This window comes from Astatotilapia calliptera, chromosome 12, assembly GCF_900246225.1.
Source record: "Astatotilapia calliptera chromosome 12, fAstCal1.2, whole genome shotgun sequence".
NCBI classification, from domain to species: domain Eukaryota; kingdom Metazoa; phylum Chordata; class Actinopteri; order Cichliformes; family Cichlidae; genus Astatotilapia; species Astatotilapia calliptera.
In genome coordinates this window covers 26,536,805-26,548,527 of record NC_039313.1, presented here as the reverse complement: position 1 = coordinate 26,548,527, position 11,723 = coordinate 26,536,805, and the positions used below count along the sequence as shown (strand labels likewise).

The following is an 11,723-nucleotide window of genomic DNA, read 5'->3' as shown; positions in this document are numbered from 1 at the left end:
ATTTCCTCCCAGTCGATGTTCACGCATGCAGCCAGTCTCCTGACTGAATGGATAAGAGTTTGTAAAAGTGCCTGAACTCCTTGGCCTTCTCCCAGTGGGTGCACATCTGCATGCTTTGTACCTGGCCACCCCTGATAAGAGCCGCAGCCTTTGGTGGTGTTTGTTTGTATTTCCTTTTTGTTGATCTAATGAGGCTATACTCTGTAGTTTCGACAAGCACAGCATGCGTTAAAGACGCTGTATTACTGCGACTCTGGGTCACCTGCTGTGGTTTACCCACCGGCACATAAAGCATCTCCACGGCCCTCGTTCTCCATGTCAATGAGCCTTAAAAAGCATGAAAAAGGGGGAGGCTGTTGGCTCCTTTTCACAACTGAAAAACACAGGCAGAACCCACTGTCTCCACCCTCAGGGGGATATGGGCTGCTAATGACTTTCGTAAAATCCAAGGGGGGTAAGAGGAAGAGTGGTTTGGGGGGGGAATTATCCTTCAGGAGAAACCCAAGTCTAGTGTGGATTTTATCCAGTGCAATTCATTATCCGAGCGCTTCCCTGAACTGGCGTTGTCCACCCACAGGCTTCTCCTGCTGAACACACTTCATTTGCCCATTTTAATGAGGACGAGAAGAGGCTGATCTTTACAGGAATCTGACTGCCCGGTGAGCAGGTCGGAGCAGAGGGAGCTCAGATTCAGAGAAACAGTTTGCTTAACCTCTTCCACCCTGGGCTCCGTTGTACAGGAACAGGACTGTATCTGTTTTTTGCTTTCATCACCGCATTTTCTACCTCTGCCCACAATAACTAACATTTCTGTTGCATTTTAATTAATCTACAGTAGCAGCTGAGAGTTTTGCAAACAGATTCACGACTCATTGTCACAAAAGGTAACTTTTTTAAAATCTGTCTGACCTGATGATAAAGATCAGGAGACTTGCAAACTGTGCAGCTGCTTTCCATGCAGGCTTTGAGGTTTTCACACTTTAAAGGGTTGAACTAGGTGAATATAGGCTCATACTGCATGGATGAATGCACAAGGGTGATTTGTCTTCATGCCATCTACACCTGCAGGAAACCTGTGTTCTAAGCCAAAAACATGTGCTAAAATACTCATCAGTGCATTACGTTAATTTGCTTACAGCATTACAGTGATGTCACAGCTGGTCTCCGTTCATAATATGGTCTCATAATCTGTTTAATAACATGTTAACAACAGTAAAATCCCATCTTTCATGCGTGTCATACTAATGAGACCCTCAAGTTGCATACAGTTAAGTAGGTCTGGACTACACATGTAACTTAGACATGCAAAATCAAATAAGTAAAAAAAGAGAGAAACAATGGTCAGTTTTATTACTTTATAGAAATCTTTTCTGAGTAATTAAAGTATAAATTAATATATACATGTGGAAAAAAATACAAATTACACCTGGGAATAGTTCACGAGGAAAGTGCAAAGCAGGCCAAATGTTCAGCAACTGCATGAAAAAACTTTGTGATACAAAATACATAATACAACTTTTTGCAGGACTTCAAGCAAAAACAGGGGTTACTTAGATACTAGGGCTGGGTATCGTCACTGATTTCTAGAATCGATTCGATTCTGATTCACAAGGTCCCGAATCAATTCGATCCATGATTAGATTCAATTCGATTTGTATCTGGGAAATTTTGCCTCAGACAGTCAGAAATATTATAATTAAGATCAGTACATTTACATATTTTTGTATCTATAAAAAGGAAGCTGACACTCGCAAGACTTTATCAAAGGTGTAAGCATCACAGCAGATGCCTTTGTGTCAAAGTAGCTGAAGATAAAACACAGAAAAACCTGAAGGTGATTTTCCTGGCCTGGGATTTTATAAAAATATTCTGTAGTAGATCAAAAACGAAAGAAAACCATTAATCAACATGGACATTTCCTCTGAAGTTACAGCGGTTTTATCAGAGACACAGCTAAGCGTTTTGCATTTTGCATAATTTAAAAAAGTTTCAATTTGTTCTGTAGCCCATTGAACAGCAGAAATTAGGTTTTCTTTTCAGAAGTAAGTAAAAGGGAAAAAAAACAGCAGCCGACAGCGCTGTAAACAACGGCAGTCTTGTGCATAACAAGCAAGCGAATAATGCAGAAAACAGATTTTTAGACGGGAAAGTATTGTGTTCCTGCTTTCATTCACTGTTTTAGCTGTTTGGTGGTTGTTGAAATGTTGTGAGGTTTCACCTGAGATTCTGGCATTTCAGGCAAAATAAATTTATATTAAAAAATGGATTCAGGATTTTAATGAATCGATATCACGTTATCTGAGCTAGAATTGATTTTAATCGATAAATCGATTATCAAAACCCACCCCTATTAGATACTGGTGCAAACATAAATGATAAACTCATCGTTTTATGCTCCACTCCAGTGTAGACATATAGAAGTGAAATCGTCTGCGACACAATGATAGGCAATGTTTTGCAGGCCAGATCTTCGTCTACAGGTGACTTTCTTTGTTATCTATTGAATTGACTTCCTCCTCTCCTGCAGAGCAGGAGAAAGTAGAGGATACAAGTGGGCACTTAGCAAAATCCCCTCGGCTCATACATCCTCAACTCCACTGGGTTTAATCTGCATAACTCTACATCACAGGCTAATGTGGGCCTTTTAATTGCTCTGATAATGGTCCAGCAAAGAGCACCAGATCGACCCGCACTCAGATGTCTGTAACGGCCGCTGACGCGGTTAAGAGCGTGACTGTACGTTTTAAGTGGCCCCGAGGTGGTAGTATAGTTTTAGAACACAGAGATTTGATGCGTAAACACAAACACAGATCCTGGATGTCCAGCGCTGATGTCAGCAGATCCTGCCAGACTACTTGCTGAGGGCTGGCACAATAGTGTGAAAGAGAGGGGTGTGTGGGAGGGAGCACACACTTAGTGCTGATGGGGGGTAACAGATGTAGATGAAACAGCCTCAGAGAGGAAAGTAGCAGTCAGCCTTCATAAAGCTGATGGAGTTTAGAGCCAAATGGAGAGGAACTGGTAGAGACTGGGAGGAATAAAAGGCAGGAGGCAGCAGTTCAAACAAGGAGCACAATCAACTGTTGGGAGCTGATGTTAGATTTATGAAATGGGCTTTAAATTAAACAAACAAAAAAAGACAAACTCAAGTCAGAGAGTTGTCGAAGCCAAAACATCTGCTTCTTAGTTACACGCCTGACAATTTCCTGTAACTTTCTCAGCAATTACTTCTTCTTTTCTTAAGGAAAAAGCAAAACAAAAACTAATATTTCTTAGAAGTCAGTTTCAGTTCCGTAGATGTTTGATTCCCAAGACATATAAATGGTGCTTCCAGCTCAACGCTGGCACAAAATCCAGTCCATTGTAAAATCCATGTAACACTTTTCCCTATACAACATTCAGACGTGACAAAAGCAGGACATATATTTTTTAATCAAATTTAAAAAGTTATCTTGTTTGCATATGTTTGACAGTGTTTCCAGCAAATCATGTGGAAAAGGCGGGTACATTTACAATTACGTGGGTTCAAATGAAGCGTTAACAGTGGTTGAGTCCAGTGTGAAACAGGGTTTGCAATGAACCATGGCAACACACACTCACACTCTCTCATACACACACACACACACACACACACACACACACACACACACACACACACAGTGCTAAGCGATTCGGTGAAGACAAATATTCTGAAATAAACCATCATGAGGATTCCGATTAAGCTCAAGTGATGAGCGGATCAGTGAAAGGACACACATGCACAAAAATAATGGTTAATTTTCACATTTCATTTACAAATAAATGGCAACTTCAATCTGTAGACCCCTTCCTCTATCTAGCTACAGACATAAATAAATTAAATAATTATTATTTGGAATTATTCATTATTTATATGATGATATCAGAGGCACGATAGCTAAGGCTCATCTCTGTTCAGACATACGCAGATCACATATAAACTCAGGCTAAGAGTGAATGAAAGCAAGAAAACAAGGCACGATATTTGCAAAACATAACGATCATTCAGAGGTTTGGAGAGATGATAGCTCCACTGAGCAGCTGTCTGGGGGATGGAGACAAAACCCACTTCTTGTATGCTTATTGTTGTGCACTGACAATGCAGAGAACCAGCTGAGGAATAATGAGAGCTTAACTGTGTGACCCCCGCCATTCTTTTCACAGATAAAACACGTGCTTGGGTTTTTTTTTGTTTTTGCAAAACTGCTTTTATAGTATTTTTGTTTTAGAAACAGGAACTGTTATTACTACAGAATACAACTTCAGTGTGTGACATTGCAGAAAATAGAAATAAGGAAGAAGTCACTTCTCCAATCTCCAAGTGGCTTTGTGACCCATTCAGCTTCAAGTTGTCACACCAGAGCACACTCTGGTCTGGGATATGCCTGGTCATAGTTTTTGCTCTCTTGTTTTGGTAGTTGTGGATTTCGGTGGAGATTCATCGTCGGGTTTTGAGTTTCTCCGGCAGTCTCGCCACAGACTTGTCCTTGCTAGCAGTGAGCAACATGTTGCTTTTATGTTTATTTAGCCACACAGTAATACTGTTCCCACAGTAATAACTCGGGGCCCCACAGTCTTAAAGGAAAAGCCCACATTCGTGTCTTTACTCCAAAGTACCATGTTATTGCATAGCTACTAATCTCGAAAGCGTCCTTTGCTCTCTGTGATAAGCGTCGCAGAAACACCGGTGGTTTTAAGGAAATTATGACGAGCGATCAGTAACAAACAGCAGCGTGAACATTTGTTCAGAGAAGAGATTCCCGGACGGGGCAAGAGTACCTAAGGTCAGATCAGAGAAATAAGAAAAAGGTCCTGAATGACACCTTTGGTTCAGAGGCACTCCGAGTTGTCAACATGCATGTGACCCCCCCAAAAAACTAAATACATCCGAAACTCAACATGCAGAGTTAAATGAAAGAAAGAAAGAGATCGCAAGGAGGTCCTTGATGATGATGGAATCCAATTAACACGGCAGCTTCAGTCCACACTTGAGTCATCCGAGCTGTCCGTGTCCACTTCTTCCCACGAAGCCTTGGTGCGTTGCTCCCAGCTTCTGGCCTGGGCAATCACAGCGGGGGTCATGAGCGCTACACAGGCTGCCAGGCCGGAGACGTGCGCCTTAAACTTCGTGCCGTTTTTCCACTCGTCTTTGTCGGCGTTGTACACGTGAACGTATTTCATCCTGTTGCCTTTGTCGTGCGTACGCCCTCCCACAACGTAGATGTGACTGTCCAGCACAGCTATGCCGGGTTCTCCGTGGCCCGCAGGGAGGGGGGACATTAAAGACCAGGAGTTGGCTGTGGGGTTAAAGCACGCTACCTGAAATTGAAGAAAAAAATAAAGCAAGCAATAAATGACTTTTTATTTCATAAAAGTGCTGCAGGCAGAGCATCAAAACGTGCTGCTCTGGCTCGTACAGATTTTAATTAGCTTGAGAAGTCAAAGCTTCTGGCCTGTATTAGTATGCAAAATAATGTCAGTCTAGAAAAGGCCGTGGAATATTTTTAAATATAAATTCATACTATAGGAGGAAAAAACAGAGGTGAGCAGGCTGAAAAAGAGGCAATACTTTAAACTGCATGAGAAGTAAAGAGCCAACGATAAACAGCTGCGATCACTCAGGACGATACCTTCAGGACATCCCTCCTGTATCCGCGCTCGTCATTACTTCCTCCAATAACGTACATGCGGCCGTTAACGGCTGCCATGCCGTGCCACGCCCGCTCCACCGGGCCCTCTGCGCACCCTGTCCAGCGATTGGCTGCTGGGTCAAAACAGCAAGTCTCTCTGAGGTACGCCACGCCTCGGCGCCCACACGTTATATAAATTTTTCCATCCACCACTGCTCCAGCATGGGCATACACCTGAAAGGGTAGACTAGTATTACAGTGGATGTAGGTCTCAGCACAAATGTGAGTAAGCAGCGCCATCATGTGGACAGTAGAAGAATCAGATGCACTCATTTTCAATCTTTCACACCTTCAGGTTTCCATACCTCTCTCTTTAGAGGAGACACAAATTCCCACGTGTCTTTGTGTGGGTCATAACGCTCCACCGACTCCAGCTCGTGGTTGTAGTCTCGTCCTCCAATGGCATAAATATGGCCGCCCACAACACAAACACAGTGGTCGGCATGCTGCTGCTGCAGAGGCTGGATGGTGTGCCACTTGTTGTGACGGGGGTCGTATCTGGAAAGAGCAGACGAGTCTCAGAACAGTGAAGAAGAACCTTATGAAAGATGAGCTCATTTGGAAGCAAAGTGGAAACTCTATTAAAACAAAACAGAACCGTTAGGCTTCTATTGATAACGTTTTAAAAATCTTTAAGGATTTAGCAGCTCTTTTGTTGTTGTTTTTTTTTTCATCTTAAAGCAACGAGCCAATCCCCTTTACTCTAACCTGTACTCAGTTCACTTCTTCAATTTCCAATGTTCATATAAAAAAAAGGCACTGGCAACATTAGTAAATGATTTTTAGTTGGGGATGTTTGTGTGCAAAGTCTCAGCATGAAGTCAACTTTCTTCCCCCCACTTCATTTCTCCACCTCCCACCAGCCCTGTCAACTGGTGTTAAAGCTCAGAAATTACGAATATTCAGCTCCATGACTTTATGATGCGGTGCACAAGTCAGTAAGACATCTGACGCCAGCAAGTAACATCAGTAATGTGTCAGCCAAAGAAACGCCTCCAGAGACCGACAGCTGCTCAGAAATCCTCCACCACAGTAACTGTGAATCAGAGAACACCCCTGGAGCGATGTATTTAGTATCTTTACACTGAATTAAAAGCATCTAAATTAAACTATAAATATCAGTGTCTAGTTTACTTGAATCAAACCTGTATCCCCATTTGCATCTAATTAATGCTTGAGCCCTTTTAATGTTGGTCGCTGTTGTGGCAAACTACTAGTAAAGATAATCTTCCTCACCAGAACAGCAGTGTAAGCACATCATATTGACCATTCAGACCGGTAAACAGGAAGAGCAGGTTCGCTTACTTAAAGAACATCTCTGAAAGACCAGAGAGTTCTTTGCTCGGGCTTTCATGTGAAAGCGTCACTGAAAATAACACCTGAGTATGAGGCAGTCATTCTGCAACATAATGGAGACAGGCCGAGAGCATCAAACATCACCGGAGATTGCTGAGCAAAAAAGGATGAAATCACAAAAGGTGTGTGATTTCAGTCATTTTCTGCTTGTCCAGAAGAAAACTCCCTCCCTGATATTTCTGCAGCTGTGTCTGCTTTCAAAGCTCCCAAATCACCACAGTATTGTGAATGCTGGAGGTGTGGATGTACCTAAACGGATGTTGTCAAAATATAAACTGTGAACACATCATTTAAAAAGCAAACACGGAGAAAAAGTTCTTTAAGATACTGAATAACTGTAACATGGAAAATCTACATTTCCATGACAACTAGGCAAACTCCATCTGCTGGCAAAGATCCTCAAACTCCTTCCTTCCTTTCCTTTTATCGTCTCGAGGATCAAATCATGCAAATGAAAGTCCAGAGCCTCCTGTAAGATTGCTTCCTGTATTTATAATTTAAAAATTCAGTAATAAACTGATTAATGAGATTAATCAGCTGCAGCTTTAACTCCACCACAAAAATGAACCATAAAGGGCGTATGATAGGCTCTCACCTCCAGCAGCGGGTCTCTGCATGAAATCCACTGGTGTTCATGTCCCCGCCAATAAGATAAACAAAGTTGTTGAGCACGGCGATGCCCTGGTTGGACATCCGGGGAGTGTGAGCTGCAGTGAGACTCCTCCACTCCCCCCAGCTTGGGTGAAACACCTGAAACAGGTGATCGGTGTATGCGAGGGAGCTGGAACTAAACATTCCCCCGAAGCCCAGTATGCAGTGGAAAGTGGACCGCGGCTGGGTGAGAGGAGTCTGGAGGACAGGCTGCAGGAGCTCCTGCTCGTGGTAACGCAGTGCAGCTGAAACAGAATCCTTCAGCGGACACTGCTTCAGTCTGTTGTGCAATCTCTGCAACATGTGCTTCTCAATCAGGCAAAATCGCACTGCGTCGAGCATCTTGAGATTGTCCTTCAGGTGAGGGAGACAGAAACATAAATGCAACACTTTAATAGAGTGTAATTAAGATGTGTGCTTTATTTAGATAGATGAGTATAAATGCAGACACACCTTTGGACTGACCTGCAAGTACACCTGGTCAGTTTCCACCTGCTCGGGACTGTAATGATAGTGAAGCGCTGCCTCGTACACCTCATTCTCGCTGTTCACCTGGAGCTCGTCGCTGCTCAGCGCACTGAACACTTCATCCTGGGGCAGCTGTCGGTACACATCTGTTCGGGACAACGTCTGAATGTTGCTGAGCATGAAGGAGTGCACTTTGGCCTTCAGCTGTTGCAGTGCGTAGAGATCGGCCAGGTGATACAGCTCTAAAATGTTGCTCTCGTCCATCCAAGAGAAAAGGAAATCACAGCAGAAGCCTATGACATTCTCGAGCTGGAAAACACAAAAGCTGCACAGGTTAACTGAAAGAATTAAAAAAAAAAAAAAAAAAACAGAATAAGAATAAGAAATAAGTAGGAACAACAACCTACTTGTACAAGTGTGGCAGCTATCAGGACTTCCTGCACGCACTCTGGGTCTAAGTCAATCTCTGATGTGTAGATGTAATCAAGTATTTTCTTCATGGCCATGTAGGACACTCCATGAATTGCAATCTCCTTTTGCTGTGTTTCCCGGAGGCCTCCTGCAAACATCCCCCTAGTGGAGAAGGGTAATAAAGTATTATGCTGGGTCATCCTGGTCGCCCAGTAATGATAAGACTCACAGGGAGAGCTGTAGCAACTCAAAGAACGTTGAATTCAAATGTATGGGAGAAAAAGCAAAAATGGTGCCAGCAGAGGGAGAAAAGGCCTTATTTTAGGATAAGCCAACAAACTGTTTTTAATATAACTGATTATTCTATATACGCACTTTTAAGGTCATATTTACCAGTGAAATTAAATTGAATTTGACAATGCTTAATGGAAAATCATTATCTGTAAGGGGGTTAGAGGGCAACCTGTCAAGAGCAGAGCCTGGGAGTTTACTGACACGTTGCATTACCCTGAAAATATTCTGCAGTCCTGCACTGACTACAAACAAGCATTCAGAACAAAAATGTTGCATTGACTCTTGGCTTATGCAAACTACAGGCTGATGTTTTCAGTGAAACGTCTAAAATGTTTCTCTTACAGTTTTAGTTTGAGACATGACGTAGGAAAGAAATCGCAAGTAAAAGTAAAATTCACCACAGACCTAAAACGAAACTGCAGCTATGTCACCTTACTGGTTTAACTAGCTGATGAAACATTTGGGGAGATTAAAACACAGATGCAACATTGGGCCTGATTGTGTTGTCAAAATCAGGTGCAATGTTGCAATCAGCTGAACCAGCTGCCCTACATTGAGTGCGAGTGAGTCAAATCACTGCTGACTCCTCACAGCAAGAAGGTTCCTGCTTTGAACCTGCCAGCTGGTTGTGTCTGCATGTTCTCTGTGTGAATTTGTGGCTTCTTCCCACAATCCAAGGACATGCATGTTAGATTAACTATTTAATGTAGACCAGCTCCAGGTGTGAATGTATGTGTAGTTGTTAATTTCTCTTTGTGGGAGTCCTGTGACGGACTGGCAGCGTCCCCAGGGTGTATCCCGCCTGTCACCCTATGACATTTGGGACAGGCTCCAGCCCCAGAATTGGATAAGCAGTTAATAAAATGAACAGAAGGATGGGTTGACGAGTCCATCTTTTTATCTCTGCTTCACACAGACATCTGCAATGTTTCCATTGTTGTTAACATTTCCAGGCTGTTATGGAGTAACTCAAGTGAATAAGAACACTTATGCTCAAACACTGACTGTGATCTGACGAACAGATAGCCAGGAACAAATACCAACAAGTTAGGTTTTTACATGTTTTTGAATCTATAGCATTACCGCACAGTAACTATGCTCACAGTAATACACTCGAAATTATCTGGTGGTGACATTTGTATTCCAGTCACAGTAGCTCTATGGTGACCTTGTAAGCAGTGGACTTAAAGGAACAAGTGACACTGGTTTTATTACCAGTAAATGTTTTCAAGTTTTAGGCTTTAGACGGTAATAAAAACAAACCAGAGTTATATCACAGAGAAAGAACTCTTTAATTTTTTTAAAAGTTAAATCACCTCCACAGAAGTTTTGATGTGACTACAGTACGCAGGGAAAGACTAAATCACAGGTGTAATTCAAGGCCTCTGAGGGCAAAGCAATCATGTGACTGGTGGCAGAACCCAAAATATGCAAACCACTAGTAATCATATGACAATGTTGCTGAGCTTGAGGATACATTTGGTTTCAACTGGACTGTGCAAAATGCCTAGGCTGTGTCTTGTGACACGGGGGTGCCAGAGTAACTGGTCAGATTTGCTAGTGAACACATTAGCATATGTTGTGGTGTGTGTTATAGGAAACAACTTATTCATTCACTAGCCTGGAGGTGGCTGACTATTTTGATGGTCAATGGCATGCATATGAATGCTCTTGTATGATAATTTTGGATCTCTGTGGAAACAGGCACAAAAGATTGCATACAGTACTGTCGTGTGCACAGAGAGAAAACAGCAAAGTGAAGATGAAAGCAAAACAAAAAATAACTCCTGTGGGTTTTACCTGAAATAATCACAGGAGGCTGCCAATATTATACGATGGGCTTGTATTGGGCGACTTTCCACAACCAGCACAACATCAAACAAGGTCCCACTGTGTCTGAGAGACAGTAGGCCGTCCAGCAGGCTGCAGAAATGCTCTGAACTTCTGTAGGACTGTCGGCGCAGGCGGCCTGATGACCCGGCGCGTCCCCCTACTGGACTCAGAGCTCCATCCTCAGCCATGACAGCACAGCGGCGCTCGGGCTTCATCGCGTTTGTCTGCCTGATACATACATCACGCAAAGCTGCCTTCACTTTACTTCTAAAGTGGAATCATACAGCACAGCGACATGTGGTGCAAACAGGATGAAAAATGTAGCTAGAAGCTAAACACTCGGTGTGGGTGGCAATGCTCGCTTGGAAATGGCACTGCACAGTCAGTGTGAAATTACAGAATCATACCACATTAAATGCCCGATAAATACCACACGTGAACCCAAAGAACTGTTAGAAAGCATATAAATTACAAACAAATCTCCCTACCTTCGGCTAGCTGTCACTCCGCGGCAGAGCTGTTAGCTAATGTTACTTTCGTATAAAAGACAGCAACCAAAACAAGCTAGAGGCTACTTAGCGCGCCAGCTAGTGCAACGCACTCTGTATCAGCAGGATGTACGCTTAAAAACACAACCAAAGCGACTGCACAGAGAAGAGTCCTCGTATTGTTCAAAACCAGACGGGTGTCTAATACTACACGGCCTCAGGAACACCTTCACTTCTGCGAACTGAGTTGCACCTGATACATAAAAACAAAGTCTGTTTACTTTTTGGTATTTTGGCGTTAGATCAACTTCCATTGGTCATTGCTGCGCTATGTCCCACCCATTTCTGAAATCAAACCAATCAGAGAAATCTTTCACATTGCCGAGAAATAAAGCGAGAGCTCCACCTTTTCCTTTAAAATGAGTGTTCAGTGTGTAGACATGATCATTTTTACGATGGGCCACATTAAGAAAAAACAAACAAACATCATTTTGAGAATAAAGTCGAAATATCG

At 42.8% G+C, this 11,723-nt stretch overlaps 1 protein-coding gene across 2 annotated transcripts; it reads right to left on the bottom strand.

Moving 5' to 3' along the window:
* Nucleotides 1–3,414: 3,414 nt before the first annotated feature.
* Nucleotides 3,415–11,520, bottom strand: klhl22 (kelch-like family member 22). 2 transcript variants are annotated; one of them, XM_026188179.1, is made up of 8 exons: nt 11,210–11,520; nt 10,689–10,949; nt 8,591–8,756; nt 8,169–8,492; nt 7,660–8,069; nt 6,014–6,206; nt 5,649–5,882; nt 3,415–5,337 (listed from the first exon to the last, which is right to left on the bottom strand). In XM_026188179.1, the coding sequence occupies exons 2-8, from the start codon at nt 10,934–10,936 to the stop codon at nt 4,996–4,998; spliced, it is 1,917 nt and encodes a 638-aa protein (XP_026043964.1). In that variant the 5' UTR covers nt 10,937–10,949; nt 11,210–11,520; the 3' UTR covers nt 3,415–4,995. The 2 variants fall into 2 exon arrangements, with proteins under 2 accessions (XP_026043964.1, XP_026043965.1); XM_026188180.1 differs by having other exon boundaries at nt 8,181–8,492.
* Between the last annotated feature and the right edge of the window lie 203 nt (nt 11,521–11,723).